At 34.5% G+C, this 12,553-nt stretch overlaps 1 protein-coding gene across 4 annotated transcripts in view; it reads left to right on the forward strand.

The window, feature by feature from the left end:
* The window catches only part of Nfxl1 (nuclear transcription factor, X-box binding like 1), a 44,538-nt gene that overhangs the window by 12,356 nt on the left and 19,629 nt on the right, over positions 1-12,553 (forward strand). For all 4 annotated transcript variants that reach the window (XR_012435813.1, XM_020158466.2, XM_074042315.1 and 1 more), the window contains 7 exons: positions 42-220; positions 452-613; positions 711-811; positions 1,419-1,533; positions 2,636-2,760; positions 3,466-3,588; positions 8,564-8,654. Coding sequence is in view for 3 of the 4 variants with exons in the window: in XM_020158466.2 (XP_020014055.2) it covers positions 42-220; positions 452-613; positions 711-811; positions 1,419-1,533; positions 2,636-2,760; positions 3,466-3,588; positions 8,564-8,654 (896 nt within the window). In the remaining variant the exon portion in view is untranslated. The remainder of the gene's footprint in view (positions 1-41; positions 221-451; positions 614-710; positions 812-1,418; positions 1,534-2,635; positions 2,761-3,465; positions 3,589-8,563; positions 8,655-12,553) is intronic.

Here is a 12,553-nt window from a genome sequence, read left to right on the forward strand (position 1 = left end):
AAAGATGAAATTAACTTTAATAATCTCATTCTTCTTTGTAGTCCAAAATGTAGGTTTGAATACAAAAGATCAGAAACACCTAGTAGATACTATTGCTATTGTGGAAAAGTAGAAGATCCACCTTTAGATCCATGGCTTGTACCTCATTCATGTGGCCAAGTATGTGAGAGAGAATTTAAGCCTCCTTGTGGCCATAAGTGTTTACTTCTTTGCCATCCGGGTGAGTTACATATTGCACTTTCAGTTGCTTGTGGCTGGTTATTGCTTCTTACATTGAGGCAAAAGAAATTGTGAGAGTTGAATTGAGAACTTAATTTCTCTGTGAGAGAATATTGATACGTCTTACAGTGTCAGTAAAGAAAGTTGTAGAAATTACTGGCAGGTGTAGGAATTGAAAGTTTAATTTCTGACTTCTGGTTTTTTTTTTTTTTTTCCTTTTATTGGATTCTAGGTCCCTGCCCTCCTTGTCCAAAGATGGTCACAACTACTTGTTACTGTAAGAAAGCAAAAGCTATCCCTCGTAGGTGCAGTGCTAAGGAATGGTCCTGTCAGCTGCCATGTGGACGGAAGTTGCTTTGTGGGCAACATAAGTGTGAAAATCCTTGTCACGCAGGTACTTGTTATACCTCTTAGCTATTTTCTTTAAACAAAAGGCAAAGCAGTCTTGGTTGCTTTTATGTTTGTGTGCTAATTTATCATTGTGATTTTAGGAAATTGTCAGCCCTGTCCAAGAGTTAGTCGACAAAAATGTGTCTGTGGCAGAAAAGTGGCTGAAAGAAGTTGTGCAAGTCCACTGTGGCACTGTGATCAAGTAAGTGTACATATGCATTTTGAGGGGCAGGTATTAAAGAATATTCAGGACCTACCTGCTGGGAAGCAGAAATGCTAATTAAGTTTAGTTGAATAAAATAAGAACGAATACCAACTCAGATGAACTGTAACATATATTAAGAAGTTTCTTTTTAATTTAATGTTTTAAATACTAGAGGAAAAAATTACTTCAAAGTAATGACTACTTGTTGAACTTGAAGTCTGTATAATTTTTACTCTCTTTTTCTTTTCCCTACTTCTGTTTCCCTTCTCTTCAACTAGCATCCCCTTCCTTTCTTGAGGAAGTAGAATTTATTTTGCAGGTGTTTGTCTTAGAATTAGCATGGTTTTAGTATTGTTTGGAAATCTTTAGTGGTGGACATAGGAAAATGTGTGTACTTTTTCCTTTGTTATATTTTAAAAATACATTATTTGGTGCATAGGAAATGCATGTGTATATACATATGTATATATATGTGTGTGTATGACATCTGTGTTACACATAAATGTGAAGGACATGAAGTTGTTTACATGATTGAAAATGGATTATGTTCTGTACAGAGTTTTGTTAACTTTAAATCCTTTACACTAGTAATACTATATTTTAGGTATGTGGAAAAACACTGCCATGTGGCAATCATACATGTGAACAAGTGTGCCATGTTGGTGCTTGTGGAGAATGTCCTCGATCTGGGAAGAGGTTCTGTCCATGTCAGAAATCAAGTGAGTCTGTTTTAAGGAAAATCAGCTATTGAGCCATGAAAAGGCGTGGAGGAAACTTAAATACATATTACTAAATTAATCAGGCTGCTCTGTGAAAAGCTTTATACTGTAGTACTCTGGCTATATGAATTTTGGAAGAGTGAAAGTATGGAGACAGTGAAAAAAATCAGTGGTTGATAAGGGGTGGGGAGAGGGAGAGATGAATGAGTAGAGCACAGAGGATCTGGGGTGTGAAACCCCTGTGTATGATACTGTTGTGATGGATATGTGTTATTGTACATTTACCCATACCCATAAAATATACCAGAAAGAGTGAACCCTAAGGTAAACTATGATCTTTGAGAGATTATGATGTATCATTGTAAGTTTGTCAATTGTAATAAGTGTACCATTCTATGCCACCATTCTGGTGGGATATATTAATAATGGGGCAGCTGGACTGTTGCCATTATTGCGGATTAAGTTACAGATGAACTTATTTTTGGCTCTTTTGAAATAAAGGCATTGTTGGATTGCAGTTTGAGTCAGCTTCCTTGACTCTCCATTAGTAATGGCACTCATAAGATTGTCATATATTTGTTAAAGGTGAGTTTTATAGTGTTTTAAAGTCAGCGTCTTTTCCATTCTATGAGATTAAGAGCAAATTTTCCAAAAATTTCTATGTATTGTGGAAATTTCTCATAGAAATTTCTGTAGTCTTAGTCATTTCTTTAGGTAACTATTTTTGAAGTAGTTAGCCCATAAAAATGTTTCTTGAGAATAGTGACTTGTCATATGTCAAATTTCTTTTTTAAAAGCATGAGTTTGCTGGGTGTGGTGGTTCATGCCTATAATCTCAGCACTTGAGGCAGAGAAAAGGAGGATCATAAATTCAAGGACAGCCTTGGGCTACATATTGACACCCAGTCTCAAAAAAAAGCGTAAGCTTTGCAAATTTTAAGGATTATTTTCATTAAAGTTAATTTTATCCAATAATTGTATGGATAAAAAAATTCATAATCTGAAAGGTCATCATTCTTCAGGGTAGCTTAAAGAACTTGATACTTTATTAGTGCTTGGTAACCGTTTATCTTATTAACATTAGCATTCTGTCTACTTTTAGAGTTTTCTTTACCTTGTACAGAAGATGTACCAACTTGTGGAGACAGCTGTGACAAAGTACTCGAATGTGGAATCCATAGATGTTCACAACGTTGTCACCGAGGTCCTTGTGAAACATGTAGACAAGTTAGTTGTGTCCTATATCAATTACTTTTAAGAACTGTATATAATATGTCAAATGAGATTGTCTTGTGGTTGTTTTCTGTTAGTTACTTTCATGTACATCTTGTCATCATCTGTATGTGTTGTGATTTATGGTAAGAAGCAGGAAAATATGCTAGCAATCAAACCTAAAAATTACCTTTTGTTTGTGCTTGGAAAAGTTTTAATGTTCTCATTTTACTTAGTCCAACGTGGGGTTGTTTGTTCCCAGAAGACATTGAGACATGTCAAATTAGGCCCAGTGATGGTGGAAAGAAAGGAATGCCTAGATTTGAGACTTTAAAGTTTCGTATGTCGCTTGGTTTTGACTACCAAGTTACCCAGTCAGGTTACTAGGTAATCCAGTTTTTTTGCTATGCCAAGACAAGATGTACAGATGTTATGGTTGTAACTGCATGTAAGTGGTTTTAATATGTGTTTTTTTTTTTTTTTAAAACAAGTAGCGAATTTCTACTAAATTTAATAACAAATTCATAGGAAATTCTTTTTCGAACAAAGTAAAATATAAAAAGCATTTTAGGATATTCAGCTTTGGTTTTAAGTTTTTATAAAATTTCTGTTAAAATTTAGAAATTGTAGTATGGGGAAAAAACTAACAAAAGTCAGTTTTTTTTTTTGTTTTGTTCAAAAGTCAGTTTTAATTTAATAGCACTCCTTTGCTTATTCCAGGAAGTGGAAAAGCATTGTCGCTGTGGAAAACATACAAAACGAATGCCGTGTCATAAATCTTATCTGTGTGAAACTAAGTGTGTTAAGATGCGTGACTGTCAGAAGCATCAGTGCAAGAGAAAGGTATGTGTCATAGGCTTGGGATACTGATTTAAGCATTTTCTTGGATTGTTCTTTTTTGGGTCCATGATAACTGCTGTCTTGACTTGGTCCTCAGATGTTCAGGAATACTTTAGTTATTTATACTAGTGGGAAATCATGCCAGTTTTTTTTTTTTTTCATTGTTCTTTTATTATTCATATGTGCATACAAGCCTTGGTTCATTTCTCCCCCCTGCCCCCACCCCCTCCCTTACCACCCACTCCACCCCCTCCCTCTCCCCCCCTCAATACCCAGCAGAAACTATTTTGCCCTTATTTCTAATTTTGTTGTAGAGAGAGTATAAGCAATAATAAGAAGGAACAAGGGTTTTTGCTGGTTGAGATAAGGATAGCTATACAGGAAGTTGACTCACATTGATTTCCTGTGCGTGTGTGTTACCTTCTAGGTTAATTCTTTTTGATCTCACCTTTTCTCTAGTACCTGTTCCCCTTTTCCTATTGGCCTCAGTTGCTTTAAGGTATCTGCTTTAGTTTCTCTGCGTTAAGGGCAACAAATGCTAGCTAGTTTTTTAGGTGTCTTGCCTATCCTCACCCCTCCCTTGTGTGCTCTTGCTTTTATCATGTGCTCATAGTCCAATCCCCTTGTTGTGTTTGCCCTTGATCTAATGTCCACATATGAGGGAGAACATAGATTTTTGGTCTTTTGGGCCAGGCTAACCTCACTCAGAATGATGTTCTCCAATTCCATCCATTTACCAGTGAATGATAACATTTCGTTCTTCTTCATGGCTGCATAGAATTCCATTGTGTATAGATACCACATTTTCTTAATCCATTCGTCAGTGGTGGGGCATCTTGGCTGTTTCCATAACTTGGCTATTGTGAATAGTGCCGCAATAAACATGGGTGTGCAGGTGCCTCTGGAGTAACCTGTGTCACAGTCTTTTGGGTATATCCCCAAGAGTGGTATTACTGGATCAAATGGTAGATCGATGTCTAGCTTTTTAAGTAGCCTCCAAATTTTTTTCCAGAGTGGTTGTACTAGTTTACATTCCCACCAACAGTGTAAGAGGGTTCCTTTTTCCCCGCATCCTCGCCAACACCTGTTGGTGGTGTTGCTGATGATGGCTATTCTAACAGGGGTGAGGTGGAATCTTAGCGTGGTTTTAATTTGCATTTCCTTTATTGCTAGAGATGGTGAGCAGTTTTTCATGTGTTTTCTGGTCATTTGAATTTCTTCTTTTGAGAAAGTTCTGTTTAGTTCACGTGCCCATTTCTTTATTGGTTCATTAGTTTTGGGAGAATTTAGTTTTTTAAGTTCCCTGTATATTCTGGTTATCAGTCCTTTGTCTGATGTATAGTTGGCAGATATTTTCTCCCACTCTGTGGGTGTTCTCTTCAGTTTAGAGACCACTTCTTTTGATGAACAGAAGCTTTTTAGTTTTATGAGGTCCCATTTATCTATGCTATCTCTTAGTTGCTGTGCTGCTGGGGTTTCATTGAGAAAGTTCTTACCTATACCTACTAACTCCAGAGTATTTCCTACTCTTTCCTGTATCAACTTAAGAGTTTGGGGTCTGATATTAAGATCCTTGATCCATTTTGAGTTAATCTTGGTATAGGGTGATATACATGGATCTAGTTTCAGTTTTTTGCAGACTTCATGCCAGTTTTTTAAATGAGGAGAGTCTCAAGCCAGGTGTAGTGGCATCCATTATATGCCTATAATCCCAGCATTCAGGAGGTTGAAGCAGGAGGATCTTGAGTGCAAGGCCATCCTGGGCTACATGGTAAGATCCTGTCTCAAAATAAAATAAAAGACAACAGTCTTCTTGTCTCAAGAATAATAATCTTCTCAGCTTGCTTTGGTTTTCAGGGTGTTAGAGTAATAGTTCATTTTGGTGGTTGAGACTTAATAGAAGTTAGGTAATAAGAGAAATTATTATTAATGCTTAGCTTAGTATAAACGATTGGAGTATTTTATTGAGTCTATATATATATATATATATATGTAGCTCTTCTGAGTTTCCTTTTTCATTACAAAATATCCTTTTCTCTGATAAAATTCCTTATTCTTAAATTTGTTGAAATATAGTGATGATTTCAGTTTTCTTTTGCTTACTGTTAACATGGTATATATTTTTTCATTCTTTCAGGTTTTAACCTGCTCATGTCTTTAAAGTATGTTTTTTACAGACAGCATTTAAATTTTATAGGCAACTTATACTTAATGTGATTTTTATTGTAGTTGGACTTAAATCTGCCATCATGTTATCTATTTTCTGTGTCTGTCCCTTTCTTTTTTGTCTTTGCTATTTTTTAAATGATTCTATTTTATCTACTTCATTTGCTTATTAGTTATAACTTGTTTTATCTCCTCCTTTCCTCCCTGCCCCTCTTCCTGTTGCTTTTAGGCTTTATATTGTTGAAGAACCTTACTATAGCATATTTTACATACTTTCTCCTCACCTAAAGTGTTTGAGTCTCATCTTTTATACCCATGTATTTTATAAATCACAAATCCATTGTTTTTATTTTTGTTTAAATAATTAGTTAGTTTTTAGAGTTTGAAAAGTAAAAAGTAGTCCTTTATGATCATATATTTTTGGTGCCTTTTTTATATATTTGTATAGGTTAAAGTTTCCATCTGATTTTATTTTCTATATAAAGAATTTCCATTAACATTTCTTGTGGTGCTGGTCTTGAATTTTTTCAACTTTGTGTGTTTGAAAATATCTTTCTTTAGTCTTTGTGAAAAGTGTTTTCACTGTGGAACTCCAGTTTGACAGTTTTTCACTCCATACTTAAAAGATGCTGTCCTATTCTCTTCTAGCCTGCTTTTTTTTCCCTAACAAGGAGGTGTGATTGTTGTTTTTTTCCTCTACCTAATGTATCTCTTTTTTTTCTGACTAGTTTTTAAGATTTTTCTTTTTATCATGAGGTTTTTAGCAGTTATGTCCTGGTATTCCATAGCATTAGTGTCTTTACGCTTCCTTAGCTTAGTTTTTATTCAGCTTCTTGGATCTGTAGGCTTATAGTTTTGCTTTTTTTAATCAAATTTCTATAACTTTTATCTTTAGTAGATATTTTTTGTTTTTTCTTACTTGTCCCCTTCTGAGATTTTGATGTATTAGATGATACTGATGCTCTGTTTATTGTTTTAGTCTTTTTCATGTCTTTATCTTAGATAGATGATAAAGTTTTGTCTTCAAGTTTATCAGTTTGCTTCTGTATAATCTCTTTTCCTCATCCTGCATTTTTTCTTTTCAGCTGTGTATTTTCATCTCTAGAAGTTGTACTTGGGACTTTTATGTATCTCCCATGTTTCTGCATTGCATGTTTACTCCTTGTCATCTTTTATATACCGATAGGCTGTATATTTGGAATGTATTTGTGTTCTAATTATATAACTTCTCATTCTTGGATCTGTTGATTGATTTTTCTGTTCCTTTGCATTGTATTTTTCTGCTTGTTTGGAAAATTTTTTAGTGGTTTTTAGACATTGTGAATGTCATTTTTGGCATTGTTTGTTTGGTTTTGTTTTAAATTTATTCCTTTAAGTACTTTTGGGACAAATATAAGTTAACTTAGAAATCATTTGGTCCCACTACTGAGGCAATAACTCTTCTGAAGTATTCCATTGATGCCTTTGTATCAGGAGGTCCTTCCACTCTGACTATAAGGAACACAAGCTGTTCCCAACCCTATGTGACCTGTGAAGTTTGGTGTCCTTTCCTTCCAGTGGTTCTTTCTCAGGTTTTGGATAACTTCTTACACAGGTATAGTTGAGTACGTAAGGGGTCTGTTCTGAAGTTCTTCAGAGATTTTCCCTCATTACAAGTTGTAGCCACATTGGCTTCCCTCACCTATCAATTTTGTGTACTTGACTTGGTGAGACCACCAGATTCTGATTGTGGTTTTCCTCCTTGTACTGCAGCCTGGAAGCCAGGCCTGGGCTGATGCCATTGTAGGGCTCATGTTTTGTGTTTCTTTTCTATTAGGGATTGCTGTCCTATGTGTCTAATGAATTTTTAAAATTGTACTTCATATCTTCTGTCTGAGTTTCTAATTGAGACAGAGGGGTAAATCTAGTCATTGTTACTCCACCGTGCTTGGAAGTAGAATTGCTGACGGGCTTACTCAAGTCATGGACCACATAAACTTTTCTCCTACTCCATTGGCAAAGTGATAGTCACATATCTTATTCAGTAAATATCTCTCAATTGAGTGAACAGTTTTGGTTGATTAATTACTTTTCAATAAAGTCAGTTCTTTTGGTGCTAATTTTATATACTGAACCTTGTTCTTAATGTAAGTTACAGCCCTAAATTTCTTTTAAGAAGTTTGTAGTCTGTATATCCTTTCTAAAGCTTGGGTATGTGAGAAGTCAAAGAAGGAGTTAGGATGGTGCTATATACTCTCTAAGTAGGTATCTGGTATTCATGAATGAAAAATTAGGACAGATCATAGCTCTATTTATCACAAACAGATCGAAAAGCAAGGGAGTGACAAAGAAAGGTTTGTGCAGCTGTTGCTTCTCTTACTTGGTTGGCCTCTGATCCCATGTTTTGAAAATAATTGCCAAACTATTCTATATATTAAACCAATTTTATTTTAATTGAATTTTAAAACTAGCCAGACTACTTGCCTGAATTGACTAGATTTTACCAGATCCATTCCTTTAGTTAATGCTGTCAGTCTCTACATAGATAAGTAAATACAATTATCTGATGGAAATATTTTAAGTCATAGAATAATTAACTAAAGGGCAAGAAAATTTAGCTTGATTTTATTGGATGAGGTCATTGTCTACTTAAACTAGTAAGTTCTTAATATAGGGTATATACTTACCAGAAGAATATTGATACTTTTGAATATTTTCATTCTTAAAGTGAAAAAAATGTTTCGCTTTCCATAAGTTTTGTGAATAACTACTAATGACATATTATGCCTGGGTTTTCAAATTGCATGATCTTTATATATTGCTTTCTCTTTAGTGTTGTCCTGGAAACTGTCCACCTTGTGATCAAAACTGTGGACGAACTTTAGGATGTAGAAACCATAAGTGTCCATCTGTCTGCCACAGAGGTAAAATTTAACAATAGCTGTAATTTTATGCTTATATTTAATTAGTGCTTAATAGTCAATAGCAAGCTTTCACATTTATTATCTTACTTGAGCTTCCTAATGATCTTAAGAAAAAGTAGGACACTCACTAATATTCCTATTTCAGAAACAAGGCACGTAAAGAGTTCAGTGACTATTCAGGGAAATGTCAGCACAGCAATGCAGTTAAGATTTGAACCCAAGTCTTCCAAATATAAAAGTTTCGTTCTTTCCTTAATACCGTGTTGTTGTTTCCTAGCCTTTCCCACTTTTTTTTTTTTAAATCAGTTAAGGTGTTCATAGGTTTTTAAATTTTACTCTGAATTTTATATATTTATATGGAATTAAGGTTTAGTTAGGGATTGGATATATCCTAAGCCAGTGGTTCTGAAACATTTTGTTCTCAGGATCCCTTTATACTTTTGGGAACCCTAAAGAACTTTTGTTAATGTGGATTTTGTCCATTGACATTTATTGTATTTGAAAATAAAATATTTTGTTTAAAAATGGCAATAATAGACCCATTACATTTTATTAAAAATAACATTTTTATGAAACAACTATTTTTTCTTTAAAAAAAGTATGAGTGAGACTGGTGTGGAATTGTTTTATATTCTTGTAGATATCTTTAATATCTAGCTTCTTAGAAGTTGTCTGGATTCATATACCTACTTCTGCATTTACTCTCTGTTATATCACTTGTTACTAACTTCTGAAAATTCTAAGTATGTGAGACCTTGCAGACCACCCACAAGGTTCTTAGGGATCCTGTGGTCCCTAGATCAACTTTTGAGAATCGTGTTGTAAGCTATTACAATGACATTTTTGAGTGTCTACTAAATACTGGGTACTGAGATTATATGAATGAACAAAAGTAACAATGTCCCTGTTCTTACGGGACTTAGTCTTTTACCCTCCCTTCTCAGTAGCATACAAATAAATGAATATAGATATTAGATAGTGATAAGCATTAAAAGAAAATTAGTAAAATTAAAATTATGATAGTAGAGATGGTATATACTATTTTGAAACTGTGTCTAGGAGAGGGACTCTGAAAAGATGGTGTTTGAGAGTAGATCTGAAAGAAGTAAGAGCTCAAGCCACATGGAAATGAGACCAGGGTAGCATTTCAGACAAGTAAGCAGTTATTGCAAAGCACAGTACTTAAGTAGGACAGGAAGTCAGGGGGATGGTAACTTAAAGGATGGTTGGGAAAAGGAGAATATGGATATGGTTTGTTAAACACTGGCTTTTATGTAGGTAACCTGACTACTGTGACCATTAAAGAAATTGAATCAGTGGTTTAAAATTTTCTCACCAAGAAAACACAGGGCCTAGTTGATATTTACAAATGACATCTAACAAATGAACATCTGTGATATCTATGGTTGAATCTGCTCATAAACTATTTGTGTATATAAAGAAAGAACGTGCCTAACTCATTATATGATCGGAAAATAAGAGAAAATTACTGGGCAGTCTAATTCATGAACATATTTGTAAAAATGTTAAAGTTTTAGGTATCCAAATTCAGCTGTCTACTACTATAGTATTAGCTGCTCATATCTTTAATTTGTTATAACCAAGTGAGGCTTATTCCAATATTCCAAGAATAGGTGGCTGGTTTAATAATAACTTTCTTCTCTCTCTCTCTCTTTTTCTCTCAACTTATTTGTTGAAAAAATTAGGCTGCTTTGGTGTTTTACTCTGGATATTGCAGATAGTGTCTCTGTGGTGGTGTTTAATGTGTTTCTCTATCCTTTGCATTTCAATAAATTGTAGTTGGTTCTAAAGATTTGATCAAATTTAGGTTCTATTTTTTTTTGGCAGCATTTTTAAAAATAATATTCCTTATTACTCCAAAAATAAGCTTATTAGCCCCTGAACAAAAGTATTTAGAAGAGGCTATTGTACACATTATCACTTTTTTAACTCACAGTTTTATGAGATATGTGGATCATTATTTCATACCACTTTTTGTCATTCTTGATGAAGATACTGCATATATCCATGGTGAATATATAAATACTTGACTTCTGCTTCTTTTAAGTTTAAGGTCATCTATGTTTATGGTTGTGGAATTATTAGAATCCTGCCAGTTTGGCTGCTGACTCACTCACTGGTCACTATGGTTACATGTTGCCTTTTTTTTTTTTTAAGTTTTTAAAAAAACTTAAAAAACTTTGTTTATTTTTATTTATTTATTTTTTAATTATTCATTTATTCACATGTGCATACATTGTTTGGGTCATTTCTCCCCACTGCCCGTTGCCTATTATTTTGAAAAGATTATCACTGAAGCTGTTTGAATTAGTATCTGTCATGTACAGGTATCTGTAACATTCTTTTCTCAATAGAAGGACTATTAAGGTAAATTACTCCTTATTGTTTTCAAGCTTTAATTTTTTTGGTGGGACTGGGGTTTGAACTCAGGGCTTTGCACTTATAAAGTAGACACTCCCCTTGAGCCTTAACTCCAGTCCGTTTTGCTCTGGTTATTTTGGAGATGGGGTCTTGGGAACTGTTGGCCTGGACTGGCCTTGAACTGCAGTCCTCCCAGTCTCAGCCTCTTAAGTAGCTAGGACTACAGGTTTGAGCCACTGATGCCTGGCTGAAACTTTAATTGCTAAAAAGCGATGTTACAGTTTGGAGTGGCAAAAAGGTTATTTTTGATAAGTTCGTCTTTGAGTTGCTGAAGATGAATGAAAAATTATCATTGTTAGTACAGATATTTATACAACATGCTGAATGAGAAACCTAAAATGTCACTGTTAACTTGAAAAATGTAATACCTAATCATTCTTTAATAAAAATTAAAAGAAAACTTTTTTCTTGTAGGTCAGGATAATTGAGATTGTATTTCCATCAAGATAAGACTTCACTGGATTATACTTATCAAAACAAAGGATAAATTTAGTAATTCTTACAATATATTTTCCACTAAGATACTTTTTCCTTGCACTTTCTTATTATCTGAATCAAAATTCTTTTTTTTTTTTTTCCAGTACTGGGGTTCTGAACTCAGGGCCTTGTGCTTACCATGCAAGTACTCTACCACTTGAGCCATGCCCCTAGCCCTTTTTTTTTCCTATAGTTATTTTTCAGATAGGATCTTGTGCTTTTGTCCTGGCCAGCCTTGGTCTGTGATACTCCTATCTACCCCTCCTGCATAGCTGGAATGGCAGTTGTATTCCATCACACCTAGTTTGTTCTTTGAGATAGAGTTTTACCAACTTTTTCTGGGCTGGCCTGAATCATGATCCTCCTATGATCATCTCTCAAGTAGCTGGGATTATAGGGATGAGCTGCCATGCCTAGCCACAAAATCCTTAATTCATTTTTGTTTTAGGGAACAGGGTACTTTCAATCATTCATCTGTTTCTTACCAGGTTACTGCTGGACAATATTTTGCTTTGTCCTGACACATAGACAGCAGTTTCTTTAAGATTGTTATCCCTTAGTTGGAGACTGTTTCCTTTCTTATTATTTTGTTTCTAATGAGGTTTCTTACTGGGAAAATTAGAGTAGGAAGAAAGCCTTCCCCAGAGGGCTTGTAGAGAACTTTATAGTCTGTTTGAAAAGGATTCTTTTAAGCTGGGTATGGTGGTGTCTGTGTGTAATTCCAACACTCAGGAGGCTTAGGCAGATGATCTCTAGTTCAAGACCCAACCTATGTTAAATTTAAAAAGTGTTTTCTTTAGTGTTATTTTTGTATATTTCTAACAACTCCTAAAAAAAGGGAGTGAAAGGCTAAAGCCCAATAATTTTTCTTTTGGGGATCACTGTTAGTGTTAGATTTTCCAAAGATTTAAATCCATTTTTGCTTATAGCTTTGAATGAATTACACATTATATTTGTTATTTAGAAAGAACTTCTGTCAT

Source organism: Castor canadensis, chromosome 9, assembly GCF_047511655.1.
Source record: "Castor canadensis chromosome 9, mCasCan1.hap1v2, whole genome shotgun sequence".
Taxonomy (NCBI): domain Eukaryota; kingdom Metazoa; phylum Chordata; class Mammalia; order Rodentia; family Castoridae; genus Castor; species Castor canadensis.